The 20598-nt window shown below is 47.2% G+C and overlaps 1 protein-coding gene across 48 annotated transcripts in view; it reads left to right on the top strand.

The window, feature by feature from the left end:
• clasp2 (cytoplasmic linker associated protein 2) overlaps positions 1-20598 on the top strand; it is a 136499-nt gene that overhangs the window by 94236 nt on the left and 21665 nt on the right. For 13 of the 48 annotated variants that reach the window (XM_046326196.1, XM_046326193.1, XM_046326182.1 and 10 more), the window contains 13 exons: positions 1242-1268; positions 3552-3716; positions 4504-4548; positions 6376-6483; positions 7003-7065; positions 8741-8847; positions 9065-9088; positions 11750-11905; positions 12392-12483; positions 12723-12786; positions 13551-13613; positions 17156-17158; positions 17850-18013. In XM_046326196.1, coding sequence (XP_046182152.1) covers positions 1242-1268; positions 3552-3716; positions 4504-4548; positions 6376-6483; positions 7003-7065; positions 8741-8847; positions 9065-9088; positions 11750-11905; positions 12392-12483; positions 12723-12786; positions 13551-13613; positions 17156-17158; positions 17850-18013 — 1081 coding nt within the window. The remainder of the gene's footprint in view (positions 1-1241; positions 1269-3551; positions 3717-4503; positions 4549-6375; positions 6484-7002; positions 7066-8740; positions 8848-9064; positions 9089-11749; positions 11906-12391; positions 12484-12722; positions 12787-13550; positions 13614-17155; positions 17159-17849; positions 18014-20598) is intronic. The other 35 variants (XM_046326204.1, XM_046326186.1, XM_046326184.1 and 32 more) reach the window with 24 other exon arrangements.

The following is a 20598-nucleotide window of genomic DNA, read 5'->3' as shown; positions in this document are numbered from 1 at the left end:
TTAGAACAAATGGGATCTGTTTGAGGCTCAACCTGACAGAAAAAAAGGAACAAGAGGTTAACCTCAAAGTCAAAGCCGTTGGGGGGGGGTGTCATTTATTTTTAGAAACATTTTTATTTGAGAAAATATTGAATTTGGCCTTTACTGCTATCGCCCTTAGTAACACATTGAATACACATTCATAAATGGCAAGAAAGACAACATATTTAACCCCTTATTTTTTCTGCCAAAAAACTACCTCCATACTTCCATTCATTTGTATGGGTTACTTTCAGGAGAGTCCTGTGACACTTGTGTTTGTGAGGGTCTCCCCTTTCCACAGAGGGTCTCCCCTTTCCACAGAGGGTCTCCCCTTTCCACAGAGGGTCTCCCCTTTCCACAGAGGGTCTCCCCTTTCCACAGAGGGTCTCCCCTTTCCACAGATGGTCTTATCTTTCCACATTAGATTGTCGGCACGACCGTTCTGACACTGCAGAAGTTTTTGTGAGATGTCTCATGGTCTGACAAACACCGCTGCAGCTCGGCCACCTTCCACTGCAGATGTGGAAGGCTGACATGAGTGGATATGGCGGATTGAGACGTAGCCCATACAAAAAAATCTATCTCTAGAATAAACTAAAGGATGTCTATTTTTATTATGTTACTTAGATTGACGTACTGGTGTGTCAATAGACTTACGGATTGAGAGCAAGAGACAATTAATAATGATGTTGAGATGTCTTTGGGACAGAGAGCTGTGTGTGTGTGTGTGTGTGTGTGTGTGTGTGTGTGTGTGTGTGTGTGTGTGTGTGTGTGTGTGTGTGTGTGTGTGTGTGTGTGTGTGTGTGTGTGTGTGTGTGTGTGTGTGTGTGTGTGTGTGTTAGAGCATTTGTACTTTGAGGTGTTTTTATTTCCTCCATTGTGAGGCTGCTTTGCTTCGTCAGTGATACATACTGCTGCGTCACACACCGGCTACCCATCATGCAGTGCTCTACCGGTCTTCCATCAAGCATCACAGCTGGCTCCTTGTGTCTCAGCATTCATAGTTTATTCTATATTAATTTCTATTTAATTGATACATGTATTTCCGTGTTTGAAGCGTGGTCATTGTTGCTCTGTCTCTCGCCTCGGAACGCTCCCATGATACTCTTTGTGTTCTAACTCCCATGGTGCTTTGTGCTCTAACACCCATAATTCATCTGGTTTAACTTCCTGTTCCTGTCCCCGCTCCCCTCTCCAATCCTGCCTTCTCATTGGTGCAGGATCTCAGTCTGCTACCCCCATTGGTGGTAAGAGTCTAACGTGTACTACCTGTTACCTTCACCCTCATCACCCCTTCTCTCACCCCTCACATCTTCTCACCCCTCAACAAAGCTGGTCACCTAAAGCTCCACCCCCTCTCTGGCTGAAGCATACTGGGACTTGTAGTTTAAACTTAAACGTGGCTGCCTGCCTTATGACTACTTGTGCTCTGAGCTGAGGCCTGTGTCTACCTGTTAGAAGGGAGCAGATAGGATGAGAGAGATGCATTGGTGATTCTGATGCATGGGAGGTAGAATAACATGTGACCAGCATGCTCTGACAGAACAGACCACTCTGAGGTGGAGTTGTAGTACACTGGGGTAGTCCCATCTATTCCTTGCTTAGTCACAAAGTGAGTAGTCCCATCTATTCCTTGCTTAGTCACAAAGTGAGTAGTCCCATCTATTCCTTGCTTAGTCACAAAGTGAGTAGTCCCATCTATTCCTTGCTTAGTCACAAAGTGAGTAGTCCCATCTATTCCTTGCTTAGTCACAAAGTGAGTAGTCCCATCTATTCCTTGCTTAGTCACAAAGTGAGTAGTCCCATCTATTCCTTGCTTAGTCACAAAGTGAGTAGTCCCATCTATCCCTTGCTTAGTCACAAAGTGAGTAGTCCCATCTATTCCTTGCTTAGTCACAAAGTGAGTAGTCCCATCTATTCCTTGCTTAGTCACAAAGTGAGTAGTCCCATCTATTCCTTGCTTAGTCACAAAGTGAGTAGTCCCATCTATTCCTTGCTTAGTCACAAAGTGAGTAGTCCCATCTATCCCTTGCTTAGTCACAAAGTGAGTAGTCCCATCTATTCCTTGCTTAGTCACAAAGTGAGTAGTCCCATCTATTCCTTGCTTAGTCACAAAGTGAGTAGTCCCATCTATTCCTTGCTTAGTCACAAAGTGGGTAGTCCCATCTATTCCTTGCTTAGTCACAAAGTGAGTAGTCCCATCTATTCCTTGCTTAGTCACAAAGTGAGTAGTCCCATCTATTCCTTGCTTAGTCACAAAGTGAGTAGTCCCATCTATTCCTTGCTTAGTCACAAAGTGAGTAGTCCCATCTATTCCTTGCTTAGTCACAAAGTGAGTAGTCCCATCTATTCCTTGCTTAGTCACAAAGTGAGTAGTCCCATCTATTCCTTGCTTAGTCACAAAGTGAGTAGTCCCATCTATCCCTTGCTTAGTCACAAAGTGAGTAGTCCCATCTATCCCTTGCTTAGTCACAAAGTGAGTAGTCCCATCTATTCCTTGCTTAGTCACAAAGTGAGTAGTCCCATCTATTCCTTGCTTAGTCACAAAGTGAGTAGTCCCATCTATTCCTTGCTTAGTCACAAAGTGAGTAGTCCCATCTATTCCTTGCTTAGTCACAAAGTGAGTAGTCCCATCTATCCCTTGCTTAGTCACAAAGTGAGTAGTCCCATCTATTCCTTGCTTAGTCACAAAGTGAGTAGTCCCATCTATTCCTTGCTTAGTCACAAAGTGAGTAGTCCCATCTATTCCTTGCTTAGTCACAAAGTGAGTAGTCCCATCTATTCCTTGCTTAGTCACAAAGTGTTAGCTCCAATTCACTTGGTGTTAGAGGTCAATTGTGGTGGTGTGTGTAGACTAGACTGTGTAGTATGTAAGTTTGTATTCTGCGTATGTGTGGTGAAATAGATTGATATGATACGTTTCCGTTGAGTGATAAACAGTGTTTGTCTCACTCATGTCACAACCCTCTCTGTCCACATTTCACTTTCAGCACTTCTTCACGTCTCTGTCTCATGAGTTAAAAGATCACAAAGGCATGTGTAGATCTGTGACATTCAGCACAATGCATTATGGGCCGTGTGATTGGAGACTGGAATGAAAAACATATATTGTACTCTGGGTAATTATTTGGGAATAAGCAAACGACCCACTGAAATGATGACAGTCCCAAGATGTCCGCCAAAGCTGGTCCCCTGAATCTGGTTGAAAACAACCCCTAACCCTGAAATCCATTGAGCCCATTCACCATGTTCCTATACATATAGTTCCTTCTGATCTGCTAACCAGACCTGGGTCAATATTACAGTCAAATACTCTCAGACTTTAGTTGAGCTTGATTTACTATTGAAATCATGTGAATAATAGTCCCAAAACAAGTGTTTGACCTATGTGTTCAACCCAGGTCTGCTGCAGACACTGAAGGGGTTAGGGGTTGTTGATGCTGTTATTCCTAAGACAATAGGGTCCCACGCATGACAAGTGTGTGGTCTGTGTGTGCGTCTCTAACTCTCTTCCCTCCCGCTCTCTCTAGCCGGCAGTCGGAGTGGTTCCCCGGGTCGCGTCCTGACCAGTACCGCTCTGAGTACTCTGGGTTCTGGAGCCCAGAGGGTCCTAGCTGGGGCTGGAGGGAGGCGTAGCCGCATCCCCCGCAGCCAGGGCTGCTCACGAGACTCCTCCCCTACACGCCTGTCTGTCGGTGAGTACACATCCAGTCACCATCATAGTGACCCATCCCAGCCCCTTGTCTTACCTGCCTGGTTTCATCTTGATGACACATCCAGTCACCATCATAGTGACCCATCCCAGCCCCTTGTAATATAATAATAATAATATATGCCATTTACCAGACGCTTTTATCCAAAGCGACTTACAGTCATGTGTGCATACATTCTACGTATGGGTGGTCCCGGGGATCGAACCCACTACCCTGGCGTTACAAGCGCCATGCTCTACCAACTGAGCTACAGAAGGACCACATTGTCTTACCTGCCTGGTTTCATCTTGATGACACATCCAGTCACCATCATAGTGACCCATCCCAGCCCCTTGTCTTACCTGCCTGGTTTCATCTTGATGACACATCCAGTCACCATCATAGTGACCCATCCCAGCCCCTTGTCTTACCTGCTTGGTTTACCAAGCTTCCTCTTTTCCCTCCATTGACAGGATGCATGGATTCTTTATCTTTGTTTGTTATTGCTAAACCAATAAATCATTTCCCTCCTCCATTGGCCTGTTTCTGTTTGTTCCTGCTCACGTCTGATTGGCTAAGGCCCAGAGATTGACAGGTCTCTCACACAGCAGTCTGCCTCCAACAACTTGATCAATCCCCACCAATCACATGTTCCCCTTACCGCCGCATCGTTGTGTGATGTCATATATCGGTCCATTCCTTTCTTTGAAAGTGAGAACTAATTTCAAGCTGACCTCCTCTATTTTACTCCCTCTTTCCTTCTCCTTCCTCTCCTTCCTCTGGTCTCTAGCGCCCTCCAGTATTAGTTCCATCTACAACGGCGCAAGCAGAGGAGGTAAGAACTCTCCGACTCGTCCCTCTAACAACTCCACCCGCATCCCTCAATCTCTCCCTCTTCCTCTTCTCCGTCCCTCCATTTCACTCTTGCCCTCTATCTTCATCTCTCCATCTCCCTCCATTTCTCTCGCTCAAACCATTTCAGCCTTCCGTCAGGCTGTCACTCGCCGCCTCAAAATTCCAGTATCCTCCTCTCTAACCACCGAACGCATGGCTGTGTGTTGCCATGGTGATGGGTTGTCATGGTAATCGTGGTGACAATTTTTATCTTGAAGAAAAATAAACGCACACCTATTTAGGCGAGGTGCTGGCTAGCGGAGTAGAACACTTGGAAGTAAAATAAGAGAGCTCTAGAAGCTCTGATGCAACAATGTAATTACCAACGTTTCGACAGCCAAGCTGTCTTCATCAGGGTATAATCACAAACACTGCGGGATGACTCGTTTATGTAGTGTCAAAAGACACAGGTGTCTGTAATCATGGCCAAGAGTGGCCTAATATCATTGGTTAATTATCAAATATTAAAATGGCCTACAAAGAACAGCATACAAACAACATATGATCATAAAGCATACGATCATAAATTCCTTTTCGACTACACAAGCTTACAAACAATTACAATGGCAAGTCACAATCACAAGAATGGCTTCAGATCAAAGTCAACGTTGAGACCAAAGGGAACAAGGGTCTTTAAGTTAAAGATCCAGGCAGCCTCTCGTTTTAACAATAAATTATCAAGGTCACCCCCTCTCCTAGACAATTTGCATCTTCCCACTAACCAATTGGCCGCAGGTATGAATGAAGCATCATAAGATTGGTGAAGCTTCATAGGATCGGTGAAGCTTCATTGGTTCCCCCATAAGTTCTCTGTAATTAACTCTGATTGGTGTGTGGATGCCGGCTCTGGCCAATGAACAGTCAGGATGAGCTTGATGCTTATTGGATGAAAACAGAGATCCTCACCCCTGGTCTTTCATCTGCTTCTCATTTCCTCCTTCTGTCCTGCTGTGCCTGTGTGTGTATGCCTGTGTGTATGCCTGTGTGTGTATACCTGTGTGTGTATACCTGTGTGTGTATACCTGTGTGTGTATACCTGTGTGTGTATACCTGTGTGTGTATGCCTGTGTGTGTATGCCTGTGTGTGTATGCCTGTGTGTGTATCCTGTGTGTGTATGCCTGTGTGTGTGTGCCTGTGTGTGTGCCTGTGTGTGTATGCCTGTGTGTGTATGCCTGTGTGTGTATGCCTGTGTGTGTGTGCCTGTGTGTGTATACCTGTGTGTGTATGCCTGTGTGTGTGCCTGTGTGTGTATGCCTGTGTGTGTATGCCTGTGTGTGTGTGCCTGTGTGTGTGTGCCTGTGTGTGTGTGCCTGTGTGTGTGTGCCTGTGTGTGTGTGCCTGTGTGTGTATACCTGTGTGTGTATGCCTGTGTGTGTATACCTGTGTGTGTGTGTGCCTGTGTGTGTGTATACCTGTGTGTGTATACCTGTGTGTGTGTGTGTGCCTATGTGTGAGTGCCTATGCGTGAGTGCGTCAGTGAGTGAGTGCTGAAATTGTTTATATACATGTTATTTCTGAGCCCAGCAGTCCTGAGCTCTATAGGGCTGTGTCTCAACAGTCTACTGTGGCTTCCTTTCTAAACCACTGTAGACTGAGACTCACCCATGGAGCCAGTAGAGCTGTGCTCTTTTTCAGTCCTGTCTCTATCAGGGTGTCACTCTTATGACTCTCTCTCTCCTTTGTCCTCTCTCTGTTTATTTTTTGCTTTCTATCTTTCTTTCTTCCTTTCCTCTTCCCCGTCCGTCCCCTGGTAACATGGTACTGTAGCTCGGGGCAGTCGTATCCCCCGGCCCAGTATGAGTCAGGGCTGCAGCAGGGAGGCCAGCAGAGAGAGCAGCAGAGACACCAGCCCTGTACGCTCCTTTACACCCCTGGGTGAGTAACACACATCACTTCATAGATATCACACATGCACTTAGTTCGCGCGTACACACACACACACACACACACACACACACACACACACACACACACACACACACACACACACACACACACACACACACACACACACACACACACACACACACACACACACACACACACACATCATAGGTACCACATAGTAAAACAAAGACACAAGCCAACAATATGGAACAACAAAACTGACCACCTTGTGCACAGTTGATCTAACAACAACACTGTCATTTTGGGGATGACATTGTATCCACTGTCCCAGCCGTTTGGACTGGCTAGCTGACATGACTCATGAAATGGAGTACTGTCAGACTCTGTAGGGAAGCAGAACTGGACTCTTAGGGCTACTAATCACACACACTGACATGTTGCTGTGTGGTTCTGGGTCTCTTTCTCTCACACTGTGTGAGTTCTAACGATGGGGGGGCTGTTTTGTGTGTGTGGTTCTCTGCGTGTGTGTGGGGTTCATTGTTACAGCGTCGCGGCACTACTCTCGCTCCACTGGAGCTCTCCATACCGCCGACGCTTTAGGGGCCGCAGGTGAACGATGAGTACCTCTATCCTCTTTTGCTCCGCTTGACTCCTATTTTACATTCTCCATACATCTTTTATTTTTTACCCGTTTTCTAGATCTACTCTTTCTTTCTCCGTTATTCTTTTCCTTCGTTCTCTTCCTGGACCTCAAGCTTCCGCCGGAAACGCATGCTTCCTCCACCCCGTTCAGTTGCCATGACAACCATTCCATCTCCATTTGAGGATGCATTTGTAACTCTGTTCTCTCACTCATCTATTTCCTGATTTTAGTCCCGCCTCCCATCAACACGGACACGGCGTCCTCCATGTTTTGTTTATTTACTCCCATCACGCTTTGGTCACAGCTCTTAGGGGTCATTTGGTCATATTTTGGTAATTTATTCACCATGCCATCTAGCTGGGGAGGGGGTATTGAAGGGTTATGGTCTGATGGGATGAGGGTGGATGGAAGGGAGGAGGTCTGATGGGATGAGGTCTGGTGGGTGGACGGGAGGAGGTCTGATGGGATAATGTCTGATGGGATGAGGGTGGGAGGAAGGGAGGAGGTTGGGTGGAAGGGAGGTGGTCTAATGGGATGAGGAAGGGAGGAGGTCTGATGGGATGAGGGTGGGAGGAAGGGAGGAGGTCTGATGGCATGAGGGTGGGAGGAAGGGCGGTCATCTGATGGGATGAGAGTGGGAGGAAGGGAGGAGGTCTGATGGGATGACATTGGGTGGAGGTCTGATGGGATGAGGGTGGGAGGAAGGGAGGAGGTCTGATGGGATGAGGTTGGGTGGAAGGGAGGTGGTCTGATGGGCTGAGGAAGGGAGGAGGTCTGATGGGATGAGGGTGGGAGGAAGAGAGGTCTGATGGGAGGAGTTCTGATGGCATGAGGGTGGGAGGAAGGGCGGTCGTCTGATGGGATGAGAGTGGGAGGAAGGGAGGAGGTCTGATGGGATGAGGAAGGGAGGTCTGGTGGGAGGAAGTGAGGGGGTCTGGTGGAAGAGAGGAGGTCTGATGGGTGGAGGGTGGGTGGAAGGGAGGAGGTCTGATGGGATGAGGAAGGGAGGAGGTCTGGTGGGATTAGATTGGGTGGAAGGGAGGAGGTCTGGTGGGAGGAGGAAGGAGGAGGTCTGATGGAATGAGGAAGGGAGGAGGTCTGGTGGGATTAGATTGGGTGGAAGGGAGGAGGTCTGGTGGGAGGAGGAAGGGAGGAGGTCTGATGGAATGAGGAAGGGAGGAGGTCTGGTGGGAGGAGGAAGGAGGAGGTCTGATGGGTGGAGGGTGGGAGTCTGATGGGATGAGGTCTGGTGGGTGGAAGGGAGGAGGTCTGATGGGAGGAGGTCTGGTGGGATTAGATTGGGTGGAAGGGAGGAGGGAGGGAGGAAGGAGGAGGTCTGATGGGATCAGGAAGGGAGGAGGTCTGATGATGGGGGATCTGATGGGATGAAGTTGGGGGAGGAGGTCTGATGGGATGAGGGTGGGAGGAAGGGATGGGGTCTGATGGGATGAGGAAGGGTGGGAGGATGGGAGGAGGTCTGTTGGGATGAGGTCTGGTGGGAGGAAGGGGGGAGGTATGATGGGATGAGGGTGGGGGGAGGTTGTCTGATGGGATGAGGGTGAAAGGGATTGCAGTTTCGTGTGTTTGACTGCATCTGTAATGTGTTGTCTCTCGGGCTCTCTCATCCCTCCATCTTTCCAGGGTCAGGGTACAGTATCAGTCAGTCCAGTCGTCTGTCCTCATCCGTCAGCGCCATGAGAATCCTCAACACAGGATCTGATGTAGAAGAGGCCCTCGCTGATGCCCTGGTACACACATTCACACATTACACACACACACACACTGAGACAATATTTATGCCAACTCCCTTCTCCCCTCTCTTTTCTTCTTCTGTCTCTTACATCTCTCTATCTCATGTAGCTCATATATACACATCCAAACACTTATACTGTACACAGACACTCTCGCACACTTACTGCCCTGTTGTGACTAACCCCTGGTTCCTCCTCTGTTTAACGCTCTCAGCTGTTGGGAGACATGAGATCCAAGGTCAGCGTCTCTACCTACTGCTGTGTGTGTGGGTGGGTGGGTGGGGTTGAAAGGTGTTATTTTATGTGTACATGTTACTTAAAGGGAAAGTCCCTTTCTCACTTGCTCTTTCTCTGTCGCTCTCTTTCTCTGTCGCTCTCTCTCTCTCTGTCGCTCTCTCTCTCTCTGTCGCTCTCTCTCTCTCTCTGTCGCTCTCTCTCTCTGTCGCTCTCTCTCTCTGTCGCTCTCTTTCTCTGTCGCTGTCTCTCTCTGTCGCTCTCTCTCTCGCTCTCTCTCTCTGTCGCTCTCTCTCTCTCTCTCTCTCTCTCGTCGCTCTCTCTCTCTGTCGCTCTCTCTCTCTGTCGCTCTCTCTCTCTGTCGCTCTCTCTCTCTGTCGCTCTCTTTCTCTGTCGCTCTCTCTCTCTGTCGCTCTCTCTCTCTGTCGCTCTCTCTCTGTCGCTCTCTCTCTGTCGCTCTCTCTCTGTCGCTCTCTCTCTCTGTCGCTCTCTCTCTCTGTCGCTCTCTTTCTCTGTCGCTCTCTTTCTCTGTCGCTCTCTTTCTCTGTCGCTCTCTTTCTCTGTCGCTCTCTTTCTCTGTCGCTCTCTCTCTGTCGCTCTTTCTCTGTCGCTCTCTCTCTGTCGCTCTCTCTCTGTCGCTCTCTCTCTGTCGCTCTCTCTCTGTCGCTCTCTCTCTGTCGCTCTCTCTCTCTGTCGCTCTCTCTCTCTGTCGCTCTCTTTCTCTGTCGCTCTCTTTCTCTGTCGCTCTCTTTCTCTGTCGCGCTCTCTCTCTGTCGCTCTCTTTCTCTGTCGCTCTCTTTCTGTCGCTCTCTTTCTCTGTCGCTCTTTCTCTGTCGCTCTCTCTCTCTGTCGCTCTTTCTCTGTCGCTCTCTCTCTCTGTCGCTCTTTCTCTGTCGCTCTCTTTCTCTGTCGCTCTCTCTCTCTGTCGCTCTCTCTCTCTGTCGCTCTCTCTCTCTGTCGCTCTCTCTCTCTGTCGCTCTCTCTCTCTGTCGCTCTCTTTCTCTGTCGCTCTCTCTCTCTGTCGCTCTCTCTCTCTGTCGCTCTCTCTCTCTCTGTCGCTCTCTCTCTCTGTCGCTCTCTCTCTCTGTCGCTCTCTTTCTCTGTCGCTCTCTCTCTCTGTCGCTCTCTCTCTCTGTCGCTCTCTCTCTCTGTCGCTCTCTTTCTCTGTCGCTCTCTTTCTCTGTCGCTCTCTCTCTCTCTCTGTCGCTCTCTCTCTCTGTCGCTCTCTCTCTCTCTGTCGCTCTCTCTCTGTCGCTCTCTCTCTCTGTCGCTCTCTCTCTCTGTCGCTCTCTCTCTCTGTCGCTCTCTCTCTCTGTCGCTCTCTTTCTCTGTCGCTCTCTCTCTCTCTCTGTCGCTCTCTCTCTCTGTCGCTCTCTCTCTCTCTCTGTCGCTCTCTCTCTCTCTGTCGCTCTCTTTCTCTGTCGCTCTCTTTCTCTGTCGCTCTCTTTCTCTGTCGCTCTCTCTCTGTCGCTCTCTCTCTGTCGCTCTCTCTCTCTGTCGCTCTCTCTCTCTGTCGCCCTCTCTCTCTGTCGCTCTCTCTCTGTCGCCCTCTCTCTCTCTCTGTCGCCCTCTCTCTCTCTCTGTCGCCCTCTCTCTCTCTCTGTCGCTCTCTCTCTCTCTCTGTCGCTCTCTCTCTCTCTCTGTCGCCCTCTCTCTCTCTCTGTCGCCCTCTCTCTCTCTCTGTCGCTCTCTCTCTCTCTCTGTCGCTCTCTCTCTCTGTCGCCCCCTCTCTCTCTCTGTCGCTCTCTTTCTCTGTCGCTCTCTCTCTCTCTGTCGCTCTCTCTCTCTGTCGCTCTCTTTCTCTGTCGCTCTCTTTCTCTGTCGCTCTCTCTCTGTCGCTCTCTCTCTCTCTCTGTCGCTCTCTCTCTCTGTCGCTCTCTCTCTCTGTCGCTCTCTCTCTCTGTCGCTCTCTCTCTGTCGCTCTCTTTCTCTGTCGCTCTCTTTCTCTGTCGCTCTCTCTCTCTGTCGCTCGCTCTCTCTGTCGCTCGCTCTCTCTGTCGCTCTCTCTCTCTGTCGCTCGCTCTCTCTGTCGCTCGCTCTCTCTGTCGCTCGCTCTCTCTGTCGCTCTCTCTTTCTGTCGCTCTCTCTTTCTGTCGCTCTCTCTTTCTGTCGCTCTCTCTCTGTCGCTCTCTCTCTGTCGCTCTCTCTCTCTGTCGCTCTCTTTCTGTCGCTCTCTTTCTGTCGCTCTCTTTCTGTCGCTCTCTTTCTGTCGCTCTCTCTCTGTCGCTCTCTCTCTGTCGCTCTCTTTCTCTGTCGCTCTCTCTCTCTCTGTCGCTCTCTTTCTGTCGCTCTCTTTCTGTCGCTCTCTTTCTGTCGCTCTCTTTCTGTCGCTCTCTCTCTGTCGCTCTCTCTCTCTGTCGCTCTCTTTCTCTGTCGCTCTCTCTCTCTGTCGCTCTCTCTCTCTGTCGCTCTCTCTCTCTGTCGCTCTCTCTCTCTGTCGCTCTCTCTCTCTGTCGCTCTCTCTCTGTCGCTCTCTTTCTCTGTCGCTCTCTTCTCTGTCGCTCTCTCTCTGTCGCTCTCTCTGTTTCTCTGTCTCTCTCTCTGTCGCTCTCTTTCTCTGTCGCTCTCTCTCTCTGTCGCTCTCTCTCTCTGTCGCTCTCTCACTCTGTCACTCTTTCTCTGTCGCTCTCTTTCTCTTTTTGTCTCTATCTCCTCCCCCCCGTAGAAGAAGCCAGCGCGGCGGCGCTATGAGAACTATGGGATGTATTCGGATGATGATGCTAACAGTGACGCGTCCAGCGCCTGCTCAGAGCGCTCCTACAGCTCCAGGAATGGAGGAGCCATCCCTACGTACATGAGACAGACTGAGGACGTGGCCGAGGTCAGAAACAACACAGATTTTGGATTAGTCATTGATGGCACCATATGCAAATTACACTAACCGTTCTTTCAATGACTTGAAGCACTTCAGTTCACATATTCCCCAATGCCTTGTTGATTCCTGGCTGAAGATTCAATAGTTCCAGTCATTTTAAGATTACAATTATTAATCAATTGTACACGGTCAAAATGTTACTTCTTCTTTATCTGAACCCTCTGAAAGAGACATACAGGTTGGAGCAGGGGGCTGCCACACTGGGCGCCTTAGAGCAGTTGTTGTGTGGGGTTAAGTGCATTGCTCAAGGGCACAACAGCATTTACGATTTGATACCAGCAACCCCCTGGTTGCCGGCTCACTTCCCAGCAGATTTTTTTTACCATCAGACTCGGGACTTGAACTGACAAACCTTAGGTTGGTGGCTTGCTTCTCTAACCACTAAGCTACCTGCCGCCCAGTCTAAATGTCCTTTAACCCTTTGTGCCCCAGGTGTTGAACCGCTGTGCCAGTGCCAACTGGTCGGAGAGGAAGGAGGGACTGCTGGGTCTACAGGCTCTACTGAAGAACCAACGCACCCTCAGGTCAGCCTATCACAACGCACCGTTTCACCTGGAAGCCTTTCAGGGACTATTCAAACAGAGACGCTGTTTATCTGATGCAATACATGCCACCATAGGTGTATTCACCTTTGTATAATTGTGTGTGTGTGTGTGTGTGTGTGTGTGTGTGTGTGTGTGTGTGTGTGTGTGTGTGTGTGTGTGTGTGTGTGTGTGTGTGTGTGTGTGTGTGTGTGTGTGTGTGTGTGTGTGTGTGTGTGCAGTCGTGTGGAGTTGAAGAGGTTGTGCGAGATCTTCACCAGAATGTTTGCAGACCCCCATAGTAAGGTATGGATGCATGCACAGCTACCACACACACGTTTATACACACACACACACACACACACGTGTATACACACACACAATCCACTGACACCTTAAACACATAGTGTATATATATATATATATACACACACACCTGTGTTTATATTGGATACCGGATTCTGCCCGAAACGACACTTACGAAACTAAGTTCTGCAAACACACATTTATTCTCACACATGAAAACATAAATACACAGACATACTGAGACTCATAATCAGATAAAAAGTAATGCGCACACACACACAGGCATGTGCTGCGTGAGGCGGTAACTGACTGGTTTCTAACGGCATGCTACGCCTGAGTCTGCGTGTGACCTCACACTCTCCGCTAGCCAATGGGATTGCTCTCTTACTGTTCGTTAGCCAATCCGCTGGTTGTGCTCACCGCGTCCACTGCAACTCCTTCCCTCTTTTTCCCTGCGTGGTCCATATAAGATTACACACACACACACACACACACACACACACACACACACACACACACACACACACACACACACACACACTGACCACACACACACACACACCACCATTTTTACAGCATCCCCCCTTCCCCCGCCTCTTTCTTTCTCACTAACCCCGCCCGCTAGGGTTCCCCCGCTCCCCTCCTCCTGCCGGCGTTTGGAGTGTCTTCCCCCACCCGCTCCCCGTATACCACTTAGTGTGCTCCCCTGCCGCCCCAACCCCTTGTCCTGCCCCTCGTCTGACGGTAACAGTTGTGACTTTCAGCGAGAATCCGGATCTAGGGTCTATGGAACGGCAGAATCCGGTATAAGCTCAGCCTCCTTCAAGGTACACCTCACTGTCACACACTCTCTTTCTCTCCTTCTCTTCTGTGTGTGGAGACAGGAACTCTTATAAGAACCAGGTGTGGTTCTTATAAGAGGGCTGTAGTGTAGTCCTTGTCTTCACAGTGCATCACATTGATATTAATGCACAATACCACCTGTTTCAGTTCAGAGGTACTCTGACTTCAGTCGGGAAGCACCTTGTGTGCACTGAACACATATCTGTGCGCGCATGTGATGATGGGTGGGTGGGTGGGTGGGTGGGTACGCATGAGTGTGTGTGTTAGGGTGACCACATTTAAAATACCCAAATGCGTGACCACAGGATGATTTTGCGGGACAGTGTAGACTACGTCATTTTGTTGCACTGAACAAACTAATTTAAGCACACCAGCCTATTCCTTTTCCTCACACTAAATTAGGTGATGCAGAAAGGAAAGACCACTTGTGGCTGTTTTATGAAAATCTGGCAATATTTGGCCAAGAGAACATTTCTGGTTGGTCTCAGAATGTAAAACAGTTAGGAATGAAGACTTCTTTTTTTTTACGGGATTGAGTGAAGAAGCAGCAAATATGTTTAATGAGAAACTAATGAGCACAGAGACTTTATATTTCAGTGTACTAATGAGCACGGAGACCTTATATTTCAGTGTACTAATGAGCACGGGGACCTTATATTTCAGTGTACTAATGAGCACGGGGACCTTATATTTCAGTGTACTAATGAGCACGGGGACCTTATATTTCAGTGTACTAATGAGCACGGGGACCTTATATTTCAGTGTACTAATGAGCACGGGGACCTTATATTTCAGTGTACTAATGAGCACGGGACCTTATATTTCAGTGTACTAATGAGCACGGAGACCTTATATTTCAGTGTACTAATGAGCACGGGGACCTTATATTTCAGTGTACTAATGAGCACGGGGACCTCATATTTCAGTGTACTAATGAGCACGGAGACCTTATATTTCAGTGTACTAATGAGCACAGAGACCTTATATTTCAGTGTACTAATGAGCACAGAGACCTTATATTTCAGTGTACTAATGAGCACGGAGACCTTATATTTCAGTGTACTAATGAGCACGGGGACCTTATATTTCAGTGTAATACGGCTGTTTACTTAGTTGTAGCTCTTCATCAGAAGCGAGATGGTTGTAAGTAGTGAAGCGTAACTGTCCTCCCAAGTTTATCTGGAATTTGTACCGAAATGATTTGAAAAATGTTATTGATTTACGATTTTATTTGAATTGAACCTTTATTTAACCAGGCATATAAGTAAAGACGGCCTAGCAAAAGGACTCCTGCGGGGAAGGGGGATGCGGCGAACTGAAAAGAGGAGCGACCCAGGGATGTGTGTTCTTTGGGGACCTTTAACAGAATGTGACTGGCAGAACAGGTGTATGTGGAGGGTGAGGGCTGCAGTAGGTATCTTCAGATAGGGGGGAGTGAGGCCTAAGAGGGTTTTATAAATAAGTATCAACCACTGGGACTTGCGACGGGTATACGTAGATGACCAGTTTATAGTGGATTATAGAGTGCAGTGATGTGTCCTATAAGGAGCATTGGTGGCAAATCTGATGGCAGAATGATAAAGAACATCTAGCCGTTCGAGAGCACCCTTACCTGCCGATCTATAAATGATGTCTCTGTAATCTAGCATGGGTAGGATGGTCATCTGAATCAGGGTTAATTTGGCAGCTGGGGGTGAAAGAGGAGCGATTACAATAGAGGAAACCAAGTCTAGATTTAACTTTAGCCTGCAGCTTTGATATGTGCTGAGAGAAGTACAGTGTACCGTCTAGCGATACTTCCAAGTACTTGTATGAGGTGACTACTTCAAGATCTAAACCCTCAAAGGCAGTAATCACACATGTGGGGAGAGGGACATGCTTCTTACCAATTTTTATTTATTTTTAATTTCACCTTTCACCTATTTAACCAGGTAGGCTAGTTGAGAACAAGTTCTCATTTGCAACTGCGACCTGGCCAAGATGAAGCATAGCAGAAACCACATGACCTTTGTTTTGGAGGTGTTCAGAATAAGATTAAGGGCAGAGAAAGCTTGTTGGACACTAAGAAAGCTTTGTAGAGCGTTTAACACGAAATCCCGGGAGGGGCCAGCTGAGTGTATCATCTGCATATAAATTGTTGAGAGAGCTTCCTACTGCCTGAGCTATGTTGATGTAAATTGCGAAGAATGTGGGGCCTAGGATTGAGCTTTGGGGTACTCCCTTGGTGACGGGCAGTGGCTGAGACAGCAGAATTTCTGACTTTATACACTGCACTCTTTGAGGGGAGGTAGTTAGCAAACCAGGCCGAAGTCCCCTCAGAGACACCAATACTCCTTAGCCGGCCCACAAGAATGGAATAGTCTATCGTATCAAAAGCTTTGGCCAAGTCAATAAAAATAGCAGCACAACATTGCTTAGAATCAAAGGCAATGGTGACATAATTGATTGAGGACCTTTAAGGTTGCAATGGCACATCCATAACCTGATTGGAAACCAGATTGCATACCAGAGAGAATACTATAGACGTCAAGAAAGCCAGTCAGTTGATTATTGACAAGTTTTTCCAACACTTTTGATAAACAGGGTAAAATAGAAATAGGCCTATAACAGTTGATCTCCCCCTTTAAATAAAGGTCAACCGTGGCTGCCTTCCAAGCAATGGGATGGGAGGTTAAAAGGGTCGGCCATAGGCTTGGTGATGATGGGGGCAGCAACCTTAAAGAATAAAGAGTTTAAATTGGGGGGGTCAAGTTTCAGGAGCTCCTTTAGCACCTTGGACTCAGTGACTACCTGCAGGGAGAAACTTTGTAGCGGGGCAGGGGAAAAAGAGGGAGGAGCATCGGGGCAAGGAGGCATGGCTGAGTCAAATAGGAATCCTGACTTAATTAATGACTTAGACACACAGAGAGAACTGTTCCTTAAAGTAATTAACTTTGGCCTTCCGGATAGCCTGACTGCACTTATTTCTCATTTGCCTGAACAAGAGCGAGTCAGCCTGAGTATGCGTGTGCCGAGCCTTTTGCCAAATGCAATTATTGAGATAGAGTAACTCTGCAAAATCACAGTCGAACCAGGGGCTGAACCTGTTTTCTATTTTTTTTTATTATGGGGGTGTGTTTGTTAAAAATACCACTGAAAATAAATCAAAATGACATTGGCATTGACCTACGTCTCGTCTTGCACTGCACAGAATATCAGATCTCAACAATGATTGAAGAAGTGTTTAACATCACCACTACCACATCCTTTTAATATATAGGCCTGTCTTTTCATAAGTGCAACGTGACTGCAAGAGACCGGTCGGAATGTCTGACTGAAATACCGGACAAATCGAACATTTGTGGTGATTGAATTTGTTGATAAAATACGGGACATGATTGTTTGGTTGAGGGACAAAGGCACAAAATGCAGGTCTGTCCCGCACAATCTGGGACATGTGGTCACCCTAGTGTGCGTGTGCTTCCCAGGATGCTAACTGTTGTATGTTTCTCTCCCCTCCATGCCTCTCCTCTGGAACTCTCTGTAGAGAGTAAGTCTAGACAACGTTTATTTTACGTTCAATTAACGTTTGATTAACGCTTGTGTGGTTGTGACACTAACCTGGTACTCTGATTGGAGACTAATCTTGAATTCATTGATTAATCTGGCGAGTGGTAATCTGACTGGGTGGCTAATTTAATTGTTTCCAAGGCAACCACAGACTCACTCACTAACCAACCCGGTGATGTCACAGCTCACAGCTGTGACATCACTATGACATCATGACGCCCTGTGATTGGTGTCTGAGTCCCTGCTGTTTTGCAGGCGACAGCCAATCAGCATGTGTGTTGAGTGAATACTGAATATTGATTGTGTATTGGTGAAACATAATTCTGCTTGCTGCACGCTGATTAGAGTGAGTGGTTGATTGGTTAATTGAATTGAATTGAATTGCTTCCCTCAGCCTATCTCATAGTATCCATAGTACGTGTGTCTCACTCATGTTTGTGTGCATGAACATTTTCCTCTCTCTTCTAAGAGAGTGTGTGTGTGTGTGTGTGTGTGTGTGTGTGTGTGTGTGTGTGTGTGTGTGTGTGTGTGTGTGTGTGTGTGTGTGTGTGTGTGTGTGTGTGTGTGTGTGTGTGTGTGTGTGTGTGTGTGTGTGTGTGTGTGTGTGTGTGTGTGTGTGCGCGCATGGTGTGTTACAATGTGTCTAACCCATGTCCCCTGTCTCTCCCAAGGTGTTCAGTATGTTCTTAGAGACCCTAGTGGACTTTGTCCTGGTGCACAGAGAAGACCTGCAGGACTGGCTGTTCGTCCTGCTCACCCAGCTGCTGAAGAAGATGGGAGCTGACCTGCTGGGATCAGTACAGGCCAAGGTCCAGAGAGCACTGGACATCACACGGTCAGTGGGTGTGTGTATAGTTTGTGTATTTGTAAAGTTTGTGTGTGCGTATGTCTTGCCTGTGTGTATATAAACTCAGCAACAACAAAAAACGTCCCCTCACTGTCAACTGCGTTAATGTTCAGCAAACTTAACATGTGTAAATATTTGTATGAACATAACAAGATTCAACAACTGAGACACAACTGAACATGTTTCACAGACATGTGACTAACAGAAATGGAATAATGTGTCCCTGAACAAAGGGGGGGTCAAAAGCAAAAGTAACAGTCCGTATCTGGTGTGGCCACCAGCTGCATTAAGTATTGCAGTGCATCTCCTCCTCATGGACTGCACTCCGAAACTGGAGCAACAGCACGATCAGGTGGACGGGACAGCAAGGAGACATCAGGCCAGGTAGTCTTGAAGCATGGTCCTAGGGCTATGGTCCTCCGAGAGAAGGAAAGACAATTATTTAAATTCACACAGGACACTGGATAAGACAGGAGAAATACTCCAGATATAACAGACTGACCCTAGCCCCCCGACACAAACTATTGCAGCATAAATACTGAAGGCTGAGACGGGAGGGGTCAGGAGACACTGTGGCCAAACAGGCTGGATATAACCCAACCCACTTTGCCAAAGCACAGCCCCCACACCACTAGAGGGATATCTTCAACCACCAACTTACCATCCTGAGATCAGGCCGAGTATAGCCCACGAAGATCTCCCCCACGGCACGAACCCAAGTGGGGGCGCCAACTCAGACAGGAAGATCACATCAGTGACTCAACCCACTCAAGTGACGGACCCCTCCTAGGGACGGCATGGAAGAGCACCAGTAAGCCAGTGACTCAGCGCCTGTAAAAGGATAGAGGCAGAGAATACCAGTGGAAAGAGGGGAAACGGCCAGACAGAGACAGCAAGGGTGGTTCGTTGCTCCAGTGCCTTTCCGCTCACCTTCACACTCCTGGGCCAGACTACACTCAATCATAGGACCTACCGAAGAGATGAGTTTTCAATAAAGACTTAAATGTCGAGACCGAGTCTGTGTCTCTCACATGGATAGGCAGACCATTCCATAAATATTGAGTTCTATAGGAGAAAGCCCTGCCTCCTGCTGTTTGCTTAGAAATTCTAGGGACAGTTAGGAGGCCTGCGTCTTGTGACCGTGGCGTACGTGTAGGTATGTACGGCAGGATCAAATCAGAGAGATAGGTAGGAGCAAGCCCATGTAATGCTTGCTCCCATGTAATATGATCAAATTTTGGGGTTCTAGTCAGGATTCTAGCAGCCGTATTTAGCACTAACTGAAGTTTATTTAGTGCTTTATCCGGGTAGCCGGAAAGTAGAGCATTGCAGCAGTCTAACCTAGAAGTAACAAAAGCATGGATACATTTTTCTGCATCATTTTTGGACAGAAGGTTTCTGATTTTTGTAATGTTAAGTAGATGGAATGAGGCTGTCCTTGAAACAGTCTTGATATGTACGTCAAAAGAGAGATCAGGGTCCAGAGTAACGCCGAGGTCCTTCAGTTATATTTGAGACGACTGTACAACCATCAATACATATATAACGTGTCTGTAATGTGTGTGTATAACGTGTGTCTGTAATGTGTGTGTATATAACGTGTGTGTCTGTAATATGTGTGTGTATAGCATGTGTCTGTAATATGCGTGCATATAACGTGTGTGTCTGTAATATGCGTGTATATAACGTGTGTGTCTGTAATATGCGTGCATATAATGTGTGTGTCTGTAATATGTGTGTATATAATGTGTGTGTCTGTAATATGTGTGTATATAATGTGTGTGTCTGTAATATGTGTGTATATAACGTGTGTGTCTGTAATATGTGTGTGTATAGCATGTGTCTGTAATATGCGTGCATATAACGTGTGTGTCTGTAATATGCGTGCATATAACATGTGTGTCTGTAATATGTGTGTATATAACGTGTGTGTCTGTAATATGCGTGCATATAATGTGTGTGTCTGTAATATGTGTGTATATAACGTGTGTGTCTGTAATACGTGTGTGTCTGTAATATGCGTGTGTATAACGTGTGTGTCTGTAATATGCGTGTATATAACGTGTGTGTCTGTAATATGCGTGCATATAACGTGTGTGTCTGTAATATGCGTGTATATAACATGTGTGTCTGTAATATGTGTGTGTATAACGTGTGTGTCTGTAATATGCGTGTGTATAACATGTGTGTCTGTAATATGTGTGTATATAACGTGTGTGTCTGTAATATGCGTGTGTATAACATGTGTGTCTGTAATGTGTGTACAGTGGCAAGAAAAAGTATGTGAACCCTTTGGAATTACCTGGATTTCTGCATAAATTTGACATCAAATTTAATCGGATTTTCATCTTCGTCACAACAATAGACAAACACATTATGCTTAAACTAAAAACACAAATTATTGTATTTTTCTGAGGTTGATGTTAAGAAGAATTATAGTGTCAGCTAAGACTTACAGAAATCTCTGGAACATGCTAACATCTCTGTTGACAAGTACGATACGTAAAACACTAAACAGGAATGGTGTTCTTGGGAGGACACCACGGAAGAAGTTACTGCTGTCCCAGAAAAAC

The sequence above is a fragment of the Oncorhynchus gorbuscha genome, linkage group LG24, assembly GCF_021184085.1.
Source record: "Oncorhynchus gorbuscha isolate QuinsamMale2020 ecotype Even-year linkage group LG24, OgorEven_v1.0, whole genome shotgun sequence".
Taxonomy (NCBI): Eukaryota; Metazoa; Chordata; class Actinopteri; order Salmoniformes; family Salmonidae; genus Oncorhynchus; species Oncorhynchus gorbuscha.
The sequence above is the reverse complement of the archived record's forward strand: the minus strand, read 5'-3'. Positions and strand labels throughout refer to the sequence as shown.